Source organism: Dufourea novaeangliae, unplaced genomic scaffold (genome assembly GCF_001272555.1).
Source record: "Dufourea novaeangliae isolate 0120121106 unplaced genomic scaffold, ASM127255v1 scaffold39, whole genome shotgun sequence".
In the NCBI taxonomy this organism is placed as follows: domain Eukaryota; kingdom Metazoa; phylum Arthropoda; class Insecta; order Hymenoptera; family Halictidae; genus Dufourea; species Dufourea novaeangliae.
In genome coordinates this window covers 1,057,232-1,079,033 of record NW_015373918.1, presented here as the reverse complement: position 1 = coordinate 1,079,033, position 21,802 = coordinate 1,057,232, and the positions used below count along the sequence as shown (strand labels likewise).

Sequence of the window (21,802 nt, the reverse complement as noted above, 5' to 3'; positions counted from 1 at the left end):
CTAGCGATCTCTTTATTTCTCCTTACTCTTTTATATCCAATATATATATATATATAATATATAGGTTAATATAATCATTTGTGTAAATAACATTATTAGAATGAAAACAACGACGTGATAATCATTATGCTAGGCTCTCCTTTCGGTTTCTCATTTTCTTTATCTTATATATATACAATGCTGCTTTGCGACTTTGGACCATTCGCGCGAGAGTACCCATTCGAGGAGGGAGGCGAGAAAAAAAAAGAGGATTCTCGAAACGAGTACCTGCTCGATCGTGACTGAAGATCGCGGGGGGGGGGGGGGCTCCTAATACTTTGATCGCGTACACCACATCAAACGCGTCCTCTACTAATTGTTTCCGATCGTGAAAGCAATTCGTTCGGAGTTACAATTAACAGGCGAAATGAATCGTCGCGTCGACGATGAAAAATTCCTTCTCGGCGTTAGGCAATGAAACACATGCGCCCGCACAGTCGTACCGGGACACTCGCATCGTTACGATAGAATTCGATAATAGCGTTAACAATCGAAAAATATTGAAATCGACGAATCACGGCGGAACGCTAACTCCGCGTGACTCGGCTTTCCTGTGCACGGCGTGTTCGGTTTGAACCTGTGTACACGCAATTATTCATCAAACTGACAACGATTCGATAACGTTCGGATGCCGTGTCTTCGATGATTTGAGGAATGATTGTGAGTACGGTGGGTTCCCTGGAAAATAAGTACATTAAACTTTAGATTGTGTAACAGGTACATAAAAAATAGTGTACAACTAATGGGATAATCATCAATTCGCAGGTTCTCTGTTAAAAAGTTATGATCGAACATACTTCATGGTTTGTACTTGGGAAACCAAGGAAATTGTAATAAATGAAACCTTTCCGCATTTTTCGGTTACAACAATAATAATTTATTGTAAATCATGTTCAAAATACCTTTGAATTTCTTAATATTTCTTCGACATCATGTTAACGATGCTTCCATTGAAGACGTTTAAAATTATTCTAGTGTGTTTACATATGATTAACTTGAAGTACAGAAAGTTTTTTATTAGTAACATTCCGAGGAAACTTTTTTCTCCTCAGAATTGTATTCCCTAACATATCCCAAGCAAGTAGAACTTATCTTCAGGGACACCACGCGTGTTTTCAACCGAGCACACCGCACATATAATAAATATATATGTATATATACCTATCATTAATATAAGAACTTGACTAGATCACTTTAGTTTTTTTTCTTTTTTATTGACTCCCTTATTTAGTCTAGGTACTTGCTCGTGCGACGACGGAGAGTATGGAGAGTTAGAAGATGCTTCTTTCTTATAAAAAAATATCCAGGAGAATGAACTAGAATTACGATTAACGCGGAGTTTCTCTGTTGCTTCCGGCTCTCGGGGCGCTGACGTTATCCGTCGGGATTACGCGGGAACGTCGGCGTGTCCGAGAACGTAGGCGAACAAGTCTTGATCCCAATTCCAATAGTAATTAACGTTTGTAGCGGATACTCTGAACGCAGCACCTCGACTTCCCTGCAATCGTTTAGTTACAGAGGAACGAATAGGACAAACCGCGACGGCTATCACACGTAGAATTCGGTTTTAGGGCCCAGTTCGTACTCCATCTCTTCGTTTTTGTACATATCCATGATCTGGAATAAAGTTCGAATAGTAATATTAGGCAATATTCTTTTATGTACACATTGGGGTGGATGCACCAGCAAATGAACAGGTACCAGTGAATGAATATTATATAGGAAAACGAGTAAATTAAGTTATTAAATTAAGCAGATGATTAAATATTTATTATTTACAATTCCTTGTTTCGTATTCAAGAATTTTTCACACCATTGATTAGAAATGTTCATTTACTGGTGAAATCTGTATTTTTCCTTTTTAATCCAATTAATTATATTATTCCACTTTTTCAAATTGAAATCTGTACGTTGTAAAAAGGTATAGATATTAAAAACTCTAATTTTTCATTTACCAAATATTGTCAATATTATTGTCATTTAAAATTCGAGATTAATAGTTACGAAATATCTTAAGTGTTCACCCATTGGTGTGTTTACCCTACTTTAAATTATAATTTATATATCTATAAACTGTAAAAGAATTTTCTCACGAGAAAGTACAAGAAATTTTGTTGGAAATATATTTGCAAGAATTATTGCATATATATTTGCAAAAATTGTCTTGTGGTCAATAGGAATAGCGTAGAATATTGAAAAAAAAAACGAGGGAAAAAGGGAATGATTTCCTCGTACCGCATTCATATCCTTTTGCAATTCTTCCAGTTGTTTCTCGTGAATCACTTTCAGCTTCTCTTTTTCCCTGTTCTGAATACTCTGCGCGATCCTTCGCTCCTCCATGAACTTCTTCGTGTTGTTCTGCTGCTTCTCCCTGAGCCGACCCTCCTTAATTCCCCGTGTCTTCAGAGTTTTGTCGTTCATCACCTCCCTCATGCTTTCCACCGACAGCCTCGCCTGTCTGGCGTTCATCTCTTTGATCTCACGCTCGTGTCGCGCCGCGAGTTGCTTCTGTTGGGCCAGCTGAGCAGTCACGCACAGTTTGCACAAGGTGTTCCGTCGTTCCTCCAGGTGAGATCGTACCAAATCACGTTCCTCGCGACGTTGCCTATCGGCCAGTCGAGACCACTGAACTGTTTGATCGGAAACCGCTCGACGAACCGTTGGATCCCTCGAGAGTTCTGCTTTGCTGTTGACAGGAAAAATAGGGATATTTGGTTTCAGAGGATCTACTTGAAGAAGAAAGAGTTACCTACTTTTTCCCTTTGATAATCTTCTCTATCGCTACGCAGTGTTGCTTTTGGACGGTTAGTTTTTCCTTTTGGTGCCTCTTCTTCAGAGATTCCAGCTCCTTTTGCTGCTTCCTGAGTACCTTCTGATAGCCCTTCTCTTGCCGTAATACTTCTACCGTTATCGGGTCGAATTTCATTTCCTCTGCGGACAAACAGAATTTTAATCTTCATACCACCCGTAAGGTTTCAGAAATGATTATATAGATTATTATTTAATACTTACCCCTGGGTTTAGGTGGTTCCCGATGATGAGCGGGCGCAGAGTCATTTCCTTTGCTGTCGCTCTCCTCTATCCCAAGGCCCTTCATTTTGTTCTGCGACATGCTCTCCGGTTTCTTGTAGGCCCGTGGTGCCGTCAATGCATCCATAAGTCCTACAAATTAATTTCCTATGAATTATGATCTTCCTATTGTACTAAAATCAAATGAAAACCACTGACCTTCATAACCGTCAGGCACATAGATCTTGATCTCAATGTTACAAAACAGCATAGGCAGCGACATTGGGAAGTTTGCCTCCGTTCTTAGAGATATATGCCGATACCCCGACTGTAGACCGTCTAAAGGAACGATTCTTTGACCCAGAAGCTTGCCATTGGATTCGTCGTAAACCGCGAATCGCAACGCCGCCAAATCTGGTAGGACGACTTTTCGGAATAGGAAGGGTTCTTCATTGTAGACGGGATTCAGGCCGTTCGCCGGGACCACCCTCGTACGGAATTCTTTGCGAATCGTGTCCGTGGGTAGACCGTACATTTCTACTTCCACGTACGTTCCGACTTTCTTGTCGGATAAGAATTGGCCTGCTATTACCTAGCAAATCGAACGATAGTTAGCTAGTTATTATTACAATAATCTCGCGATAATTGTCTGCATTTGGGGCTTGCGAGGCGGAAAGTGCTAGAAACGAGCAACTATCGAGATCGGATCAATTATTGGCTACAGTAGTAGTAATGCGTGTGAACAGGGGGCATTCTTAACGGGAACTTGTCTAGCGTGCAGTTAACGAGACTTTATTGTATTATTTGTTGGAGAAAAGGAGAACCCTAATCTTGACTGAAGCCCATGGATCTAGTTCTAGGAATATACATCGTAAATGTTTTACTCAGGTATAATAGGTAGCTAATTGACATTAGATATGAAGACTTTAATAACACTGTTCAACACGTAAAATTTTGTGCAATTGTCAATAATAGTTTCTGATAGATCTTTGTGAGCTAAATACAAATCTGCAAACCGTTTCGTTCCAGCACGTCCAGTTTTTGATAAAAATCGATTTTAAAGAAAATTGCAAATTTTCAAATTTGGAGCTGTGTTGTGCTTTTACAGTAATAGTCATTTAGTTTCTTTTCAGACGAATTAATTCTCTGGACTCTTGCGAACAAAATGATATAAATTGTTATTACATTATAGACATCTAAATATGTTTAAATAATGTTCAAAATGAAAAGCACACCGAAAATGCACCACTTTTTGCTGATATTCTTTAATTTATTTCAAAAATTGGACGTGTTGAAAAGAAACGGTTTACAGATTCGTATTTAGTTCACAACGTTCTATCAGAAACGCGTATTGACAACTGCACAAACGAAAAACAGTTAAAATTTGTCGAACAGTGAATCAGTGACCTCTGTTGGTAAATTTTATTTCATAGTTATAATCTAGATTCTCCGAGAATTAAATATGAAAGGATCACACGATATACCTGAACGCTGCACTGAGTGGCGATCACACCGTCCACAGGGCTCTCCGCGAAAGGATCGAAGCTTCGATCCGCCCGTCTCATGAAGTCCGGCTTCAGAAGGTAACCCGACGAACCATTGTACTCGAACTTTCCCTGGTTCAGCTGCATAGGTAGATCCGCGGTTTGGAAATTCAATGACACCATTTGGCAGCCAGCGTTCCAGAAGACCTGTTTCCAATGATCGATCGGTATACGAATGTGCCCCCCGGCGGTTCGTACGATCTATACGTAGGGAGAATTACCTGTGGCATGTAATTCGATGAGTCCGCCCGAGTGCCTTTCGGATAGATACGGCTCATTTGCCGTTTATTGTAATTCACGAACTCGATGGCTTGCGTTTTCAAGTAATTCAGGCCAGCGGTTTCCGCGAAGGAAGACATATTGTGGTGGATGTTCTTCTCTGTACAGAACAAATCGCTAACTTCAATTTGGTGCACTCTGTGCGGATTCTTTACAGAAAAAACCGAATATTGAGTACGTTAACAGTGAGTGAAATTCCAGAAAACCGTCAACATTTATTCTATAGAGCCTAACAGGATGTACGTCTAATATCGTACAAATTACTTGGCAATAAGTAAGACATTAATCCATAAATCTAATGAGATCCACCGTCAGTAGTATCAAATTTTAATGACTATTAATTATCAAATCTTTCATTCAAAAAAAATCTTCGTTACGTTCAGCGACGTCGAAGCCCGGGAACTTGATAGGTTGAGCGTAGTTCACCATGGACGAGAGCCACGGATGCACATTTGTCGTGCTTCCTGTGTATGGTTGAACAACTGCCAACTCCAAGTTGTCACCCAACCCGGCGGTAGAGCCAGACTGCGGTTGATTCCCAGTGGTCGTCGTAACGACGGTCTCGACCACGGTTGGCTCTTCCTGAAGACGCGACAGTTCCGTTAAAGGTAAACAGTACGTCACTCCAGGAAAACATAACCGGGAATGGAAGTTAAAGGGTGACCATGCTGGTTACGAGGGTTACCTTTACCGATTGTTGTTCGACAACGACCGCGACCGCTGGCGGTGCACTCGCGTCCTCTTTCACCTCGTCCTCGATGACGAATTGGCCCTGCCTGAACAGCTCCAGCTCGTGCTTCTCCACTTCCGGTTTCAGTCGTTTGTTCTTGATCAGGATCTTACGTTTTAGCATGCTCGGCGGCGGCAGGGGCGCGCCCGGCTCCAGCTGTTTTATCGGACCGCAACATCGGTATGCGTTAATGCCTGTTTTTCTCACCTGTATCACGTTTCGCGACCGTAACTATCACGTTTTTGAAAACGCGTGCGCGCGTGTTAATCTAATCTGGGGGTCCACTCGAGGAACATGTATGTATGTATTGCACCGAGTGCTCGGCCGAGATAACATCCGATAACAATAGACGTGACTACTTTCGCCCTGTTTGCCGATGGGAATCTAGATTTCGATTGACGTAGACGATTCGCCTGTTATCAGTGTCTCCCGTCGGCGACTGGCGAAATCATTGAGTGACTAGCAAACACCATCGAGCGTGTTTGTTCGTGGAACATTGTATCCCTTCCTAGATTATCATATATCGATCGCAACGACAAGAGAAACTCACTGGAAATTCTTTGATGGGCTCTTTCAGCAACAAGTCCCCGAGTATCTCGTCGCAATACTTGGCCAGCTTGTATTGCTGCTTCTTGCCGCAATGGTTCTCGAAGCTGAGAATCACCGGGTACTCGGACGTGACGAAAGCGGTGTCACGGACCGCGTATATCACGTCCTTGAAGAGGATATCCGTGCACATGGCTTTCCCGTGGGTGATTATCGGCTCCTCGTCCTCCCCTTTGCCATCCCAGCAGTCGAGCTCCACGCACCTTTCGGTCGAAATACCATTTAATGATCACGTGTTTTTTTTTTTTTTCATTTCGATAGTATCAGACTATTGTTCGACGTAAAACAACCGGGCTTAGAAGCTTTTATTTATCTAAAAGGGAGCAAACGGTTTTATCAGAAAGTACGGTTTTCGGTGGCGTAGATAAAGAAAACGATACAAGGTATATGTCCACGCGACACGTGGTATGTCTCACGTTTCGCCTTACCTACAACCAGCGAGCAACACCTGTCTGTACATCTCAACGCTGCTCTTGCCGCCAAATTGCCTGCCGCTCAAATACGTGTTGTGGCTCGAGTTTATGTAATAATGGGCCAACGATTGGTCCATGTCCATGTAGACGTCCAGCCGGTCCAAGAAAACGGGCGCGTTCTCGTCGGACATCAGGTACCTTATGAAACCATCTTTCGTCATCGTTTCTGAAAGGACGTGATTGCGTCTGAAAGGATGCCGTTTCGTAGGTAGAACAAACTAGCTCGGACACTGAGGCGATCGGTGGACAAACATTCGACGGGAACAGTCTTTACGGATTGCACCAGTACCAAAAATTGTAGGAATATGTTTGGAATATACGGTTCGGACAGAGGAATCGTAAAAATTTAAATTCATATCTCTGTGATCGGTTTCTGTTTACGTATAGGAAATATTCTGGAAGACTGCTATTGTACGTTTAAACTGAAAAGTGATGGAGAATTGCTTGTTCGACGTTCCAATACTGGTTTAACCCCTTGAAACCGGGCGAGACATTATTTCGAACAGCGAGCACAAAGGATTCCTGGCTCCATTGTACGATCACCCGTTGAATGGACCAGCGGACAATGCCTCCATTTGATATTTTATTGCGATGCACGAAATTTATTTCCTAGAATACTCGCTGTTGGCAACGGTCGTTCTCCCTTCGATGCCCCCGGTATAGCTGGGCACGCAGAAACGTTGCCAATGATAATCTTACTTTGATTTCGCGCCGTCTCGTGCTGCTCGTAATCGTTTATGATCTCCATGGCCCTTTTCTCGTCGTACAGGGGATAGAGTATCTCGTTCAGTGTCGGATCCCGTTGCTTCTCGTTCAGAAACGTGACCAGCTGATCCAGATTGATCGTGTCCGCCTTACCCTGGGTGCTGGAATTTTTCGACAGATCAAAACAAACGAACTTTACCGTAGGACGATCGAACGATCAGCGTTGATCGATGTTGTTTGCACTCACATGGACTGGAACAGCTCTTCGATGTCGTTCCGGGGGCAGATTTTGTGGTAGAGCGCGTAGAACGCGTCGAACGTGAAGTCGTCCGGCTCGATTACGTCGTTCTGAAAATATCGAATTGAAAGTTTCACGTAATTATAAGTGGTTCGAATGCAGGTGACCAAATTTCGAAGGATAAAGACCGGATAACGTGATCAGGAAACCATGGATCAGGTAGCTGAAAGTGAAATTAAAGCGAGAATATATGTGTAAATGGATTAATGCACGATTACCATTCGCAAATTTTAATTCATGTCAACAGCACTTTGATAATTCCATAAAACATAAGCGTCACCGTAATTATTTCGATTTTAAGTCGCTGGATATTTGGTCACCTGTCTCTTGAAACACCCTGTACATTGGCATGCCCAATGAACTTCTTTTTGTACCTTTCCACTGGGTAGGCCTAAATCGGCGAGGCACTGATAGACGAGCTTTTCCGTTTTCCCGGACGCGAAAGTTCTCGCGACCACTTTCACCGGAACTTTTCCATTTGGATCGACCAGCATTCTGAGCCGCATCCAACTGGAACACGGCAAATAAAAAACGCCTGAGTATTTTTCACCGATGAAAAAGACGCTCCTGATAACTTTCCCGTTTCCCGTTGGCGAAAACCGCCGTCCGATCGACGAAATCGCGGAGTCACGGCGCCCAAGTAACCGTCGGGAAAAATTTCACGGTCCTGTTTACGTTCCTCGACAAGTTTTTGCTTCGAACCATTAGACGAAAGTTCGCAAACTGATCGTAAATCCGGAAAAAGTCAAATAAACTTTCGTATCTGTCTGTATTCATAAAAAGCAATCAGGCGAGTGAAAGAGAATTACGGAGGATTAACTGAATGATCTATACGTATTCTTTTTTATTGTCTAACAAGGTGTTCTATAGGACCACTCGTGACTGAATATTACGTAGAAAATATGAGTAATACTAATAGTGCTAGATAAAAACAGGATTTATATCGAACATTTCTGAGACTTTTTATTTGTACTACCAGCACATTTATCACCTGATAAATATAGATGTAGAAATATATAAAAAATTAATTTTAGTGCTGTTTTCGGTTACTAGATCACCGTGTATTGCGTCGAACAGTGTGACGTTTGCAACCGCTTGTGGAACGTTTCGGTCGGACGACGCTTCTGTCTAATTATTTCACGCAAACATTAGGACAGCGTAGGCGTGTGTGTACTTGTCCCCATTGGACTTGCATGCGTGTGTATATGTGTGTGTGTAATTGCATCAGTAAACTCACTGTTTCTTCAAGCACGTGAGCGGGCAAACGTTGTTGGCTTTCACGTTGTGCGTAATCGATCGTATGCCATCCAGCCATATCTGTCATGGAACACAGCAAACACGTGGACTTTATTGATTATCTTAATAATTATCTAGCTCCAATGAATTGGAAAATTTTCTCTACGTCTAATACACGCGTATATGTGGTTTCTAGGAATGACATCCGATATAATACATTTTCATTGAGGAAGGTCGGATAATCGGCGGCCTTGTTTCATTTATCAATTTTCCGGAATATGGATCAAACGGGGGATGATTATATAACGTGGATGAACTTGCCTTGGCCGTAGCCGGATCCGGACAGACGACGTGCTGGTAATTAATATTGGTATAGTCTACGCCGGAGCATATGGTTAAACTTTTCTCGTCCAGCTGCTCGCCATGCTTCGTCAGGAGCTTGTCGAACAGCTTCGGGTCCTGAATAAAATCACAAAGTGAAACGGTGTTGGACCAGAATAAAGTGATTATTCTGGAACGGTTCGAGAAGATACTGTCCTTTTCTTCCATATTTAATGAACAGTAGTAGGTACCGAAAGTTCTTCCAGGAAACGGTTATATGTATATTTCGTATCTTCGACAATACCAGTCTTGATTAAAAATTTTTCTTAGACTTCTCAATAAAAATATCTGCTAACGTTAAAGCTGCAAATACCAGCTTTAATACTAATTTGTATTGATCAAGAAGGGTTCGTTCTCCGAATCTGTATATTTCAAGTTCTGTTTCAAGTGATATATGTATAGCTAAGCGAAAAGCTTAATTAAAACGACAAGGAAACACCGTTATTATCAATTGAATTACCCGTTTGGCTTCTGTTTATTTTCAAACGAAAGGGAAGCATTTAAATTTCTCATAGTATCGAGTAGTGAAAGAACTCGTTAACGCCTCGTACGAACGGAAGACAAACACTTCCTGACTTGAATGCCATCAAAGCACTCGTCACCGTCGGACAGTTTCGAACTTCCCCGCTGAATATTTCAGACGAAGGCTGGCGCTTCGTTCCAGTTGCCTGGAAGACAAGGGTTTTCTTACCTTAGGCACACCGCCGGCACGTATGTCGCTCACTTGACAAAGCTCTATCACATCCCCGTCCTGTCCATGTAACAGAAATCAAAGAAGAACACGATAATACTACTTGTCTACCCTGTCTGACCATTACTTGTAGTCCCTACTTATCGACTGGGCTGATCATCCGTATACGGACACGAAAATGTTCTCGAATAAATACTGAACAAACATATCACTTAAAAATCAGAATTCCATTGTTCTTAATGAAACTCTTTACAAATGTTATTGTATTATTTCGACAAGAAAATCTTCCATTTGTCGTTTGTTATTCGCCCTCGAGGGTGAAGTTTGCCCAACCTGGCTCCGACCTCGATCTTAGAGTTTCAAGACAACACGGTTCAAGATTACGACGTCTAGCAAGACAAAAGGGAGAACCGGAAGACAATAGGAGGGCGTACTCACCTTTCCCTCGCTCTGCCAGTAGATGAAGAAGCCATATTCGTCGACCTTGAACACACAATTCACTTCCAGTTCGGTGTTGTCCTTCTCCTCTGACCATCGGTCGAACATGCATCCGTGACGCAGTGGTAGCGGTACCTCGATCTGCCAATTGAACTCGAACCTCTTCGTCATCTTCCCCGCACCGAGTGGAACGTGTCAATCTGTTAGACGTGTTTGCTTTCGTCTGGTTCCTGGCGGAATAATCAACGATTCTTTATTGACCACTGTCCTCGTCACGCAATAATTATCCCTGCGATCGTACATGTATTCGTAGCCACGAAGATTCTACAGATAACATTGGAGGCATTTAAAATGTTTCGAAGAAATAATCGTATGCCCAAGGTTACGTTTCTTCAATAATTTTTCATCTGTTCCATGCAAAATAGACTACTTCGTACTTTGTACCGGTAATATACCAGGAACGTCTAAAAACTTGCGAACCATTACGACGCACTTTCTATAATACCATCGCGGGCCACTTAAGAGTCTCGATTCGTTCGAGTTATTAATTGCAGCCGTTTCAGTGAAATACCGGGTCTCCTGAGTTCTTATCGCGTCGCTTCATTACCGATTCCGAGCGTCGTTCCCCAAGATTACGAAAGTTGGCCATGCGACCGGGAATACCAAACGATCGTCGTCTGATGCCGTTCGTTTATTCGAAACGAGGCGGTATTGCACCGTACGATGCACTGCCTCGGTCCTTTAATAGTCTTTTCCACCGGGCCTCGATTGAGTATTAACCTCCGGTGGACTGTGGCAAATAGGCGCTATCGACCTCTTTCGAACGGCATCAGGATCCAATTAAACGTTGATCTTATTACAGAGAAGCTTTCGATCGTTCACCGCGGACGTTAAGGGGGTAGCCCACCCTGACTGCTTGAAAATCATAGTAGCTTTGTGAATCTTTCTGGGAATATAGGTGATAAAGTAAACTGGAAATTAATTGCAAAGCCTGTAATATTTGTATGCTTACACATACAATAATTTTTTTTCGTGCAAAATGGTAAAAAGCAAAAAAAAAAGCAAGAATTTTTCACTTTCTGGAAGAAGTTTGCTAAGGAACTATGTAGGAGTTTTTTTTAAATATTTAGTTTTGTTAAATTGTTGAGCATTTCAAAGAAAAAGATCGAGTTTGACCGAAAAGTTTTATACAGAAACGTCTGTAGAAAAGAAAATTTTTTAGATATCTAAAAAAACGTATGTACTTCCCCAGCAAAATTTCTTTTAGAAAATGAAAAAAGTGATCGACGCCACCGTCGAAACAGTCACCTGAACAGGTGCTTTACATAAGCGGCACCAGCAACGCTATTTTATATGAAAGTAAATATTTTGTATACATATTACAGGCTCTGCAACTTCATTGTATTTCCAGAAGAAATCACAAAGGTACCTACGACTTTTAAGCCGTCAGGGTGGGCTAGCTCCCTTAAACCAGTCATCGAAGGGCCTGTTTTCCGAGGAACTTTGTGTCCACAGTGAATCTTTCGTCGTTCGTCGACTCGTCGCACGGAATCTAGGTAAGCATCAGTCAATTCTGTTATTGTTGGCTTCGGTAGCACGGCCCGCCGAGGGTTTAACATTATTTTCTCAACCTCGATGGCCTCTTCGAGCACCAAGCTAACCGTGTTTCTTAACCCAATTTTTCTGATGCACTGTACAGACTCTGTTGCAACGATTTCGTTGCTTCTTTCTCGTTGAATCGATCCTTTGAATTACTTCGTTTATTGGATTCATTGATCCCGTTACGAACGTCGATATAAACTAGCTGAAGAGAAAGTTTTCGTGACACTGATGTCACGACGATGAAAGGTATCGTTAAAAATACACTGACGATTTAATGAATGGACTAGAGCGAAATCAAGAAACAGAATGAAAGAGGATAAATTAATGAATTAAAGTATCTTTGAGGGACTGAATGAACTGGATTGAACAATCTTCAAAAATTGTTTAGGTTATTTAAAGTACCCAAGTAAGAGTAAGGCAAATGGCGTAGAACAAAATACAAGATCTTGGATTATTTGGATCAAATCAATGATCGTGTCTGTTAAGGTTCCTTGGACTATTCTAGAAGATGAATTGAAGATCTGCATGCATCCGTCCAGAAGAAAGACTATTTTCTTCTGGATCGAAGACTAAAAAATTCTACGACATTATCCAAGAAAAAAAAATCGCACTAGGAATTCCTCCAGTTCATTCAAGATTCTATCGGAAGGAACCCTATAAGTATCACCCTTCTCAAGGATCATTCGAGAATACATGAAGATATAGTAAGACCGACACAAGTATCATTAAACGGGGATGACAATCGTTACACTGATCCGAGCTTACGGTATTCGAAACCAGATCCGTCGATTGAGTCGTTCCTCTGAGTCGAGGTCGGTCGTAGCTAAGGATCGACTTTTCAAGCTCGAGTGATCTCGAACCCGGGCTTTCTTTCTCGTTCGGTCGAAAGAAACTGAGATTGACCGTCGCCAGGCCGTAACTACGACAACAAAGGATTGAAATTCTCGGTGGCTGTCGAGCGGACAGTCGGCTAAAGGCCACTCGAAACGGACGCGTTTGCTTGCCGGTTCTCCGACGATCGCGACACGCTTTCGGTTTTTTTTTGTGTTGTTTCGACCGGTCGATACGTTGTATCGTAGCGCAAAGGATTTTGCTGGCATCGTTGCACCGATTGACCTTTATTCCCTGGCTACAAAGTAGGACGAGCCATAGAGACAGGGACGACTAGGTGAAAATAGAACGACAGAGAACTCGGTACCCGCCACCTCCCCCCCCTCTCACACCGAGAAATAAATTGTCAACTTTTTTTGCCACTGAAAACGACTGAACTTAATGCGACATTTTCAACCCTGCTGGTGTCTCTTTCCGCGTTTATTAAAATGGCGAGAATGCCTCGGAGGTCCGGTGGAATCGGTAACGAAACGGTGATATGGAAATTCTGTATTTATGGGAAAATTTAATCTTTTTTTCACGAATATCAAACGTTTAGATTTTAGATTTTTCAATTTTTGAACGTTTAGAAATTTAATTGAAATGTCACGTCGATATTTCTTTGATTTTTGTTATATCTGAGTTCTGAAGTCAACTCGTTCGTAACAGTAGTTAGACTTAATCTTTTGCACTCGTTTGGCCTCTCTGAAGAGGCCAATGTATGGTAGACTGCGAATATTTATGCATGTATTGTGTCCCTTGACTTGCAAAACGTAGCAAAATAAAGATTCCAGTTAAATTTAATATTACTTATGCATTATTCCTAACATATTAAAACCTATGCAGTATACAAAAGAAGTGTCTGTGCAATTTTGTATTTTTCCATATTAGTGTTTAAAATTGTAAATTTGCGTAAACGTACGCAGACTAGTAATTAGGAAATTCCAAGTTAATGCAATGACTGTCTTTTGTGGTATATAATATTGACTGACACAGTAAGGATGAATCATTAACACTAGCGAGTTTAAACATTTCAGTTAGTTACTATGCTCACATCCAATGCATTATATTGATTGTTAATAACAATCTTTTAGAAATTAAATCAGTAGATTAATTAAAGGTAACATTTGAATGAACACATGGTGATTCCTCAAATCGAGTGTACACGTACTTGCCAATTCTGGAAATCTGATTTTCCAAGAAAGTCGTGAAGAAAAGTTTTCCGTAAAATCTCGATGTTCTTCGCGCGGAAGAATCGAGGGAGGGAAGAATGTTAGTTTACGGTAGAATGTACAAAGCTGTATGACGGGAGTTAAAGATGATATATCACTTACGACGTTAAGACCGTTTCTTCCTGGCTGGCTTGCACATTTTAGTTCCCCGCTGCACCTACGACAAGAAACATCAGATAAAGTTTGCATGGTGGTTTCTTACTTCGCGGCAGGAGTCAAGGTCACCGATTCTATCTATAGCGATCCGGTACACAAATCAGATTCACTGAACTTTATGACCGATCTTCGGCGGATATTTCACTCGGCTGTCAAACATCGTTTTCTACCCCTTTGGCCCCTCCCGGACATCCACCTATTTGATCTGAATTTCGATTTACCGAATTCCCGGCACCGTTTCAACCGTTTCTCGGATCGGACTCACACAGGCCGTCGTTATTCGATCCCGTTTGATATTCGCCGCGTTTGATCTGTCCAATTTGGAACAATTGGGTCGTTTATTCGACGAGGCATAGCAATTCACCTTGCGCAATTATTTCTAAACGAGTGGACTTAAATCCCGGCTGTGTCCAGAATTATTATATTAATAGTGAATTTTCCAGACGACCCGATACAAAAAGAAAATGGGAGATGTAAGGTAGAAACGTCGTAGATGCAACAGAAATACAAAACTGATAAACAAAGAAAAGAATAAGTATTGAAGATGCAATATTAATGTTTCATTTCTCTACTAATACAAGAAAGTGTTCTAGTCTACGTTATTTCATCCAAGAATGTACTGTTTTATCCCGATTTTACGTCCATTAACTCATTTGCATCATTAACGCACGGGTATACAATATACGCGTCATTTTCTCGATCACTGTCACAGAAGCGTACATGTACGCGCACAAAACAATTAGCCTAGATAGCTAAAATCAATAAAGTATTAAGTTTCATATACTTCCTGAAACATTTATAACTAAATTTTACAAAAAATACGAATTTCGTGTTAAGGGCCTGTTTTTCATTTCTTTTTTCAAATGATGCAAATGGATTACTTAATCCGAAGAAATTCAGGTGTACATACACTCGGTTCCGATTATGACTAATATTTATAAATACCGTGGTGAAACGATTTCTCGAAACGGTTTATCCTTAGGCCACCTGTCAGGCAAAGGTCAATACTAAGTCGATACTCACTTCTGGTCATGGCGTTCGACGATATCGCGAATCTATTGCCGCGAGGCACGCGCTCAGGCGTCGTCGTCGGAGGAGTTCTGCGTGGAATTCGCGGCTAATGAAACGCATTTAATTAAACGCTTATCGGGCCCGAGAGATTGACCATTATTCAGTGACCGGATTTATCGTTACCGCGAGCGAGAAAGGTCGAGTACCTATCGATGCCTTGTCGCGCTATCGTCCACGGACATCCCGCGACGTTTATCGTTCGGGTGTTATCTTAATTGACGTAGGAGGAAGCAAAGCCCCCTCGCTAGAAGCCAGCCAATGACGTGCGGGACAGCTGCTTAAATGTAGTATTCATCATACATTTTCGCGTCTCTTTGAAGCGCCGGCGTAGAAAACGCCGCCTCGCGCATTGTTACACGGAACGCTTTTGTTCTCCTACCCCCGCCTGGAAACGGAAACGAGCATTCAGCCATTAGGTCGGCGACGATATTTTTTCAAACCGTTCCCTCTCGACTGGCTTCTGGCCCCGTGGTTTTTTTCACGGAATACGTAAAGATAACCGTGCACAACCGAGTTCAGCGATGGTAAAGATCGAAGGAGAAACAAAGTCGAACGAAATCTCGTGGAATAAGACCGGAACGGAAATTGGAACGAAAGAATATACACCCGAGATATTTTCGGGATTCCCGAGTATATACGAGTTTTCGGTGGGTCCCCTGGTCTGGCTTCAATCAGAATAAAACCGTCGGATCCGGCTATAAATCTTGCCGAGTGAAGAAAATTCCCTCTCGTTTCCTCGTGGAATAATATTGATCATATTTCCTGGCTCTCTCGGTGGATCGACTAAGATCTAAAAGATCTTGAATAATTGCTGATCGCGTGCCTGATTGCACTTTGTGCTGGACACCAGTCATAATGTTACACGCGACTGTAATCAATGTAGCTTCCTGTATACTCGTTCTATTCGAAACATTTACTTGTCACGAGGAGGTTGCTTTGCACGTGACCGTGGATGACAGGATGAGAACAGATGTTTCTCTAAACTTTTTGAACGGTACTGTACGTCCCGACACGAAACCCAATTTTCGCTGTCTGTCTTCAGCATCGCAGCCCTATTTACCGATGCAAATTTCCGAGACGAGGCTCAAAGCGCCGCAGATTGAATACAGATCGTCGACTACGCGAATTTGCCTTGCTAAATCGTAGTCTGGAAAGAAGAAAAAAAAAACATTATTCTAGAACGATTCGGAGACCTGGAAGAACGGTTGGAGACAAAGATTCGTCTAGAAGACTGTACGAATGGGCATACAATCCGCGCCTCTGTATAACCAGCCGTGGAATATACAGGAGAGGTGCTGTAAACAGAGGAGCGTTACGAAAATAATGAGGGGGACTGCTGCGGTTCGTGGTCGCGATTCTTCACTGGCAACCGCGAAAACATTTCTGGCGGACCGAACGACTTTTCCCAGGCGAAGGCTGACGATGCGTCTAACGGCCTGTCATAAGCCGTCTGGGTCTACTTAACGGCGATCGTGGAACGTGTATTTCGGTCGTGAAACCGGAAGAATGCGGGATGTCGTAACGCCATTGTTGATAATCTGCGGGATGCACGCCGGCCAATGACTTGCCCGTAACACCGTTCGCGCGAAGATTCCTTTAATGTACCCATTAAGCGTTGTTAAGCGCTTTTTAAGCTTCTGCAGAATGTTGCCCGCGTGAAATAGGGGGCAAGGTGAGACATTTAGATTACGAGAAACCTCAAAGAATATTGAGATAAGATGTGCCCTCTTTTTTGTATTTTAAAAGAAACCGACGAAAAAATTGCCACAGAAGTAAATTATCATTCTGGATATGTTATTGAATTTGAATTAGTTTTTAAGCTTTTGTAGGACGTTGCTTGTATGAAATAGTCGGCAGGTTGAAACAATTTAGATTACGGAAAATCTCGAAGAATATTGAGATAAGGTCTCCCCTATTTTCTGTGTTTTGAGAGGCGTTCAGGAGGAAATTATTTCAGAAGTTTTAAGCTCCTGTAGGACATTGTTTGCGTGAAATAGCGGGCCAGATGAGATATTGTGATTACGGAAAATCTCGAAAAAAGATTGGAATAATATCTGCCCTTCTTTCTGTATTTTAACACTTTTACTACCACGTTACTCGAAGATAGGTGATATGTAGGCACGTAATTTGCAAAACGGCTGGATTATTTAAACATCGATACAAAATATTTGCGTAAAATTAACATCGCGGTATAATTTAAAAGAAAATCAATAGACTGTATTCACTGAACGTACATATTTTTGATGATTCATCACTTAAAAGCGAACTATAGTGTGTCTGACTACGTACAGCTTTTTTCACTGTGGCAGTCAACGTGTTAAAGGGCGTTGACAAGGATTTACTGTAGAACTAAATTATTATTCTGAGTTTATTATGTAGAGGAATTGTATGGAATTAATCGAGTAATGAAGGGTATGAGTGGCATCCTCCATTGAAATCGTCCGTGTGTTATTCGTGGGGACATCGAGAGTGCCATCGCGGACAGCGTGTATTGATTTTCGAGGGTCTAATGGAATTCAAGAATTCAATTATCCCGGAGCAACCACGATCGCGGTAAAAACTCTTCGCCTTTTAAATAGGCCGGTAGATCTAATTAAAGTTATTGAATATCGTCTTTCCCGAAGAGGGATAGACTTCGACCTTCCGGAGGCCGACGTCGCCCCGGATAGCGTGAATACCACCGTGACATTATAATCTACAAGTGTCACATTTCCAGGTAAATTCATAATCGTAGTCCCGGGAACACGTGCGCGAGGCACATCGCGCTGAAACTATCATAAATATTAATAACATCATTTGCAACTATTGGAATTTGCAATTCCTTATATCCTTCAGTAGAAATAAAAAGTGAATACAATTGTAACCAGAGAAGTATCAAATAGCAGTTATTATTCGTTCATAAAAATCACATTAGATGCAACCAATAATAGAGTGATAATCAAGTGAATGTGCATAGATTTCGAAACTGTTATATATTCCATTAGCTAGAAAACCAAGTCATACTCTGTGTATAACGGATCGGTTTTTGTCGTATAGTCTGAATATGTATGCAAGTTACCAATAACATCTCGTCTGAGTCATTTGTCCATAAATTAATAGCTTTAATATTCACAGAGGAATTACAATATCCCAAACACTAATAAGAACTAACTGTGCGACCCATATATTTCAGCGCAGATGTTTACTAAGCGAAGCCAAACATCCGGTCGTAACCGAACAACAAAATCCACGAACTACTCCTGTTATCAATCAGACGTCTGGTAATTGGCCAAAGAAACGAAGAAAACGACCATCGATTATGGAAAGGCTCCGACGGATCGTGAACTTGGAATTGATCGCGTAACGACACGCAACACGGTGTGTTACGTTCACGCACGCGGCCTTTTACCGCGAATCACGACCAAGCCGTCTGTGTGTAGCGTGTTTATGCAACATTACGTAACGTCTTAATCGTGGCACCGACCAAAGTGAATGAAACAGAGTTGCTCAATAGCTGGCTGATGAACGACGAATGATGTTCGCCCCTGATAAAAAGGCGCGCTCTGACCGTTGCCATCTTTGGGAGCGGTCGTCCCCGTTCCCTTGGCAGGGTCGACGGATGGTTTTTGTGTAAAATAATACCCGGCATTATCTAGTGAAGTTGCCATTACACTTTGCGCACACACGGGGCCGTAAATACAACGCAAACATTTACACTTTGATACACATAAGCGGAGCGCCGCTGAGAAAATATTTGCACAGCCGATGAATACCTGGCTGGCTGGAGTTCCCGAGGCCTGAGAACGAGCTGCGAGAATTTCTTCGGTGGTGCGGGGAGCTGAATTAATCGACAAGTGACCGTGGTTCAATTACCGCTCGCTCGGATCGATAATGTTACATAACTTCCGGCGCAGGCTTTGAAGGACGCGTTAAGCCGCGACATTGACCGCTCGATCGCCTTAATACGCTCGCCACCGACCGGTCACTGTAAGACGAATGGGAATAAACGAGGGTCACGACCTGCATTCACCGGCTGTCTTCGAACTGGACCCTGTGATTTTTCTAATCTCCCCGACGGAAACTCGGTCGATCCATAGATTAATGTATGAAATCGATTAAGCTCCTACCATGCGTACTCGGAACGTCTCGACATCCTCGCAGGATACTGAAATATTATTGAAACCCTGTGGAGAATGTTATTCGTGGTATATTTTTCGGAAGGATTCTAACGTGCTAGGATACTAATTGTATGCACGTCATCCACCGAGGAAAATAATATCCGCGGGATATTAGATTTCTATGAATGATAGTCATTAGGATCATCGATAGATTTCACTCGAAAATATTCGTGCAAGGGTCCTAAAGGTTCAAGTCTGTCATTTGGTCGCGTCTGATTGTGATCTGAAACTTTCCAGGCAAGATTTCATACATTTGTCATTGATATTCAAGAGTCATCAGTGTCTTGGTAAGAGGATAAAGATTTGAATAACTATAACACCATCAAGAATACCATCGATTAAGGATTCTCGATGTTACAAGTATTCGAAGACCATACGATTACTCATCAGATATACCCCTACCAATTGCAATTGAACGTCTCATCTACCAGAATAAAATCTCTCATAAAAGTACAATATTCTACTTTCTAGCCTAGGAAGGATGAACTACCCTCGCAATACTGCGCACGAACTTCCCAACAATTGCCCAGGGAAACGTAACAATACGCTCCCGTCGGAAGTCATCCGTGAACTTTGTCGCAAGCACCTGCGGAACAGGCTCGGCGAAACTTTCCGAATTAGCGACGCGTGGAGGAAGTTCCCGAAGAACCAGAGGGGACATCCCGTCGTCGTCGTTTCTAACAAGCACGGATAACACCCGAGGCGCCTTGTTTCTTCGCTCGTTAGACCGTAGTCCCCTCCGACAGAGAAGGTCAAAAGTCAGTGAGGGGGAAGGGGGATCGGTGGAGCGAGAGGGGTAGCGTTTGATAAAGTGGTTGATGGCCGATGACAAGTTAATATCAGGCGGGTGTGGGGTCGGAGGGATCGACCGACGCGAGGTGCCCCGTCGAATCCCATTTTCGCGGGGCGGGTGATGGGATGACTGGGTAGGGGGGTTGTGTGTTTGTCCCGCTGTTTCTCGGCCATGCTCCGGATTCCCTTGACCTCGAAAATCCCTCGGGAGGCCCGGCGAGTCAGGGTCGCGTGGTTCCCCATCGTCTCTCCACCCACATCCCCCTTCCCTGGCAACCCCTTCATCTTAGCCCGTACCATGCCTAGGGAATCAGTTTATCTTACGATCCCTCATTTCATCACTAATCACCAAACCAACGATACGATCTTAAGAGGGTTTCTAGAGCTAGTGCGTGCACAAGAAGCACCGAAGAAGTGTGTACGCAGGAGAACACAATGCTCGGCAGCACGCATGAGCAGCGTCACGTAAACCGCACGGGAAAGACAAACAGAAGAAGGAACGAGAGGACTAGAGCGAGAAAGACAGTCGGACAGCTGTACGGTTGGTATCGAGGAGGGAACGATGGAGAAGGAAAGATATAGGCGAAAAGGAGGGAAGAGGATGCTACACGTAGAAAAGAAGTACGCAAAACGAGACGTGTGCGTGTAGTACACCCGGTTTGTACGGTGTATGTACGTTGTTAAATGGTCATCTGGGAGGAAGCTCTCTACTCGCGGAAACGTATACCCAAAAGCGTATACAGGGAATCGATTAGGTTAATCGAATCGGGGCTACCTTTTACGGATATTGCTCGATCGTGTTACGGTGTATAGATTACGATGGACAGTCGTAGACGGAACTAGGCGAATCTACCGTTTCGATGTATATACGTCTGAATGCTCGGATAACGAAGTAGCGAGGCGGTCTTGTATACGGAGGGGGACAGATAACTTGCACGTTTTTCGATGCGAGCGTCAAGGTTCCCCGGGACGGGGGACGCGCGACGGCGTGTCCGTGACGTCCAGTGACCATGGACGGACGTCTGGCGCACGCACGCACGTACACGCGTGTCCCACCATCACATACCGCCCGTGCACGTTCGTCGCTTATATAGGTGTTTGTATATCGCGAGTCGGAATTTTCAGCAAGGTGTCTGTCTCTGTCCTGTTCGAGTCTTACCGTGTGCGAGATTACCGGCTGAACGGACGGCGGCAGTCATGTCACGGTTCCCCCCCCCCCCCGGGTCCCCCCCCCGCCTCTCTGGTCGACGCACACACCCCACGGTGGCCCCCGGCGTCGTCCGACCGTTCGGCGGGGAAAAGAAATAAAAAAAAAAAAATAAGTTCGAGAGGATTAGGCGGCGACGGAACAGATTTGAACGAGGAGCGCCGTTGATTCCTCGGTGCGACACTGAACGCCTTTCAGGCGCGGCGGAAGAAACTGACGGTGCGGCACCGTCTGTTGACGGGCAAGCCACCAGACCTGGCTCGATACCCGTCCGTTTCACGTAGCG

General features: G+C 43.1%; 1 protein-coding gene across 2 annotated transcripts; it reads right to left on the bottom strand.

Moving 5' to 3' along the window:
- Window positions 1–1,287: 1,287 nt before the first annotated feature.
- On the bottom strand, window positions 1,288–21,499 carry LOC107194416 (1-phosphatidylinositol 4,5-bisphosphate phosphodiesterase-like). 2 transcript variants are annotated; one of them, XM_015584037.1, is made up of 20 exons: window positions 21,484–21,499; window positions 14,236–14,290; window positions 10,430–10,659; window positions 9,992–10,051; window positions 9,241–9,378; window positions 8,921–9,000; window positions 8,058–8,193; window positions 7,633–7,733; window positions 7,380–7,546; window positions 6,636–6,846; window positions 6,152–6,410; window positions 5,557–5,757; window positions 5,249–5,453; window positions 4,814–4,971; window positions 4,533–4,739; window positions 3,268–3,640; window positions 3,052–3,201; window positions 2,793–2,970; window positions 2,275–2,725; window positions 1,288–1,656 (listed from the first exon to the last, which is right to left on the bottom strand). In XM_015584037.1, the coding sequence occupies exons 3-20, from the start codon at window positions 10,598–10,600 to the stop codon at window positions 1,588–1,590; spliced, it is 3,315 nt and encodes a 1,104-aa protein (XP_015439523.1). In that variant the 5' UTR covers window positions 10,601–10,659; window positions 14,236–14,290; window positions 21,484–21,499; the 3' UTR covers window positions 1,288–1,587. The 2 variants fall into 2 exon arrangements, with proteins under 2 accessions (XP_015439523.1, XP_015439522.1); XM_015584036.1 differs by lacking the exons at window positions 8,921–9,000; window positions 9,241–9,378; window positions 9,992–10,051; ... (1 more) ...; window positions 14,236–14,290; window positions 21,484–21,499 and having other exon boundaries at window positions 5,563–5,757; window positions 8,058–8,179.
- Between the last annotated feature and the right edge of the window lie 303 nt (window positions 21,500–21,802).

Bases quoted from the DNA above. Each gene is read 5' to 3' on its own strand.
- LOC107194416 (XM_015584037.1), bottom strand. From the start codon at position 10,600: ATGACGAAGAGGTTCGAGTTCAATTGGCAGATCGAGGTACCGCTACCA. The intron at 6,847-7,379 runs GTAAGATTATCA...ACGTCCTTTCAG, and splicing joins CGAGACGGCGCGAAATCAAA to AAACGATGACGAAAGATGGT. The intron at 3,202-3,267 runs GTCAGTGGTTTT...ATTAATTTGTAG, and splicing joins TGTGCCTGACGGTTATGAAG to GACTTATGGATGCATTGACG.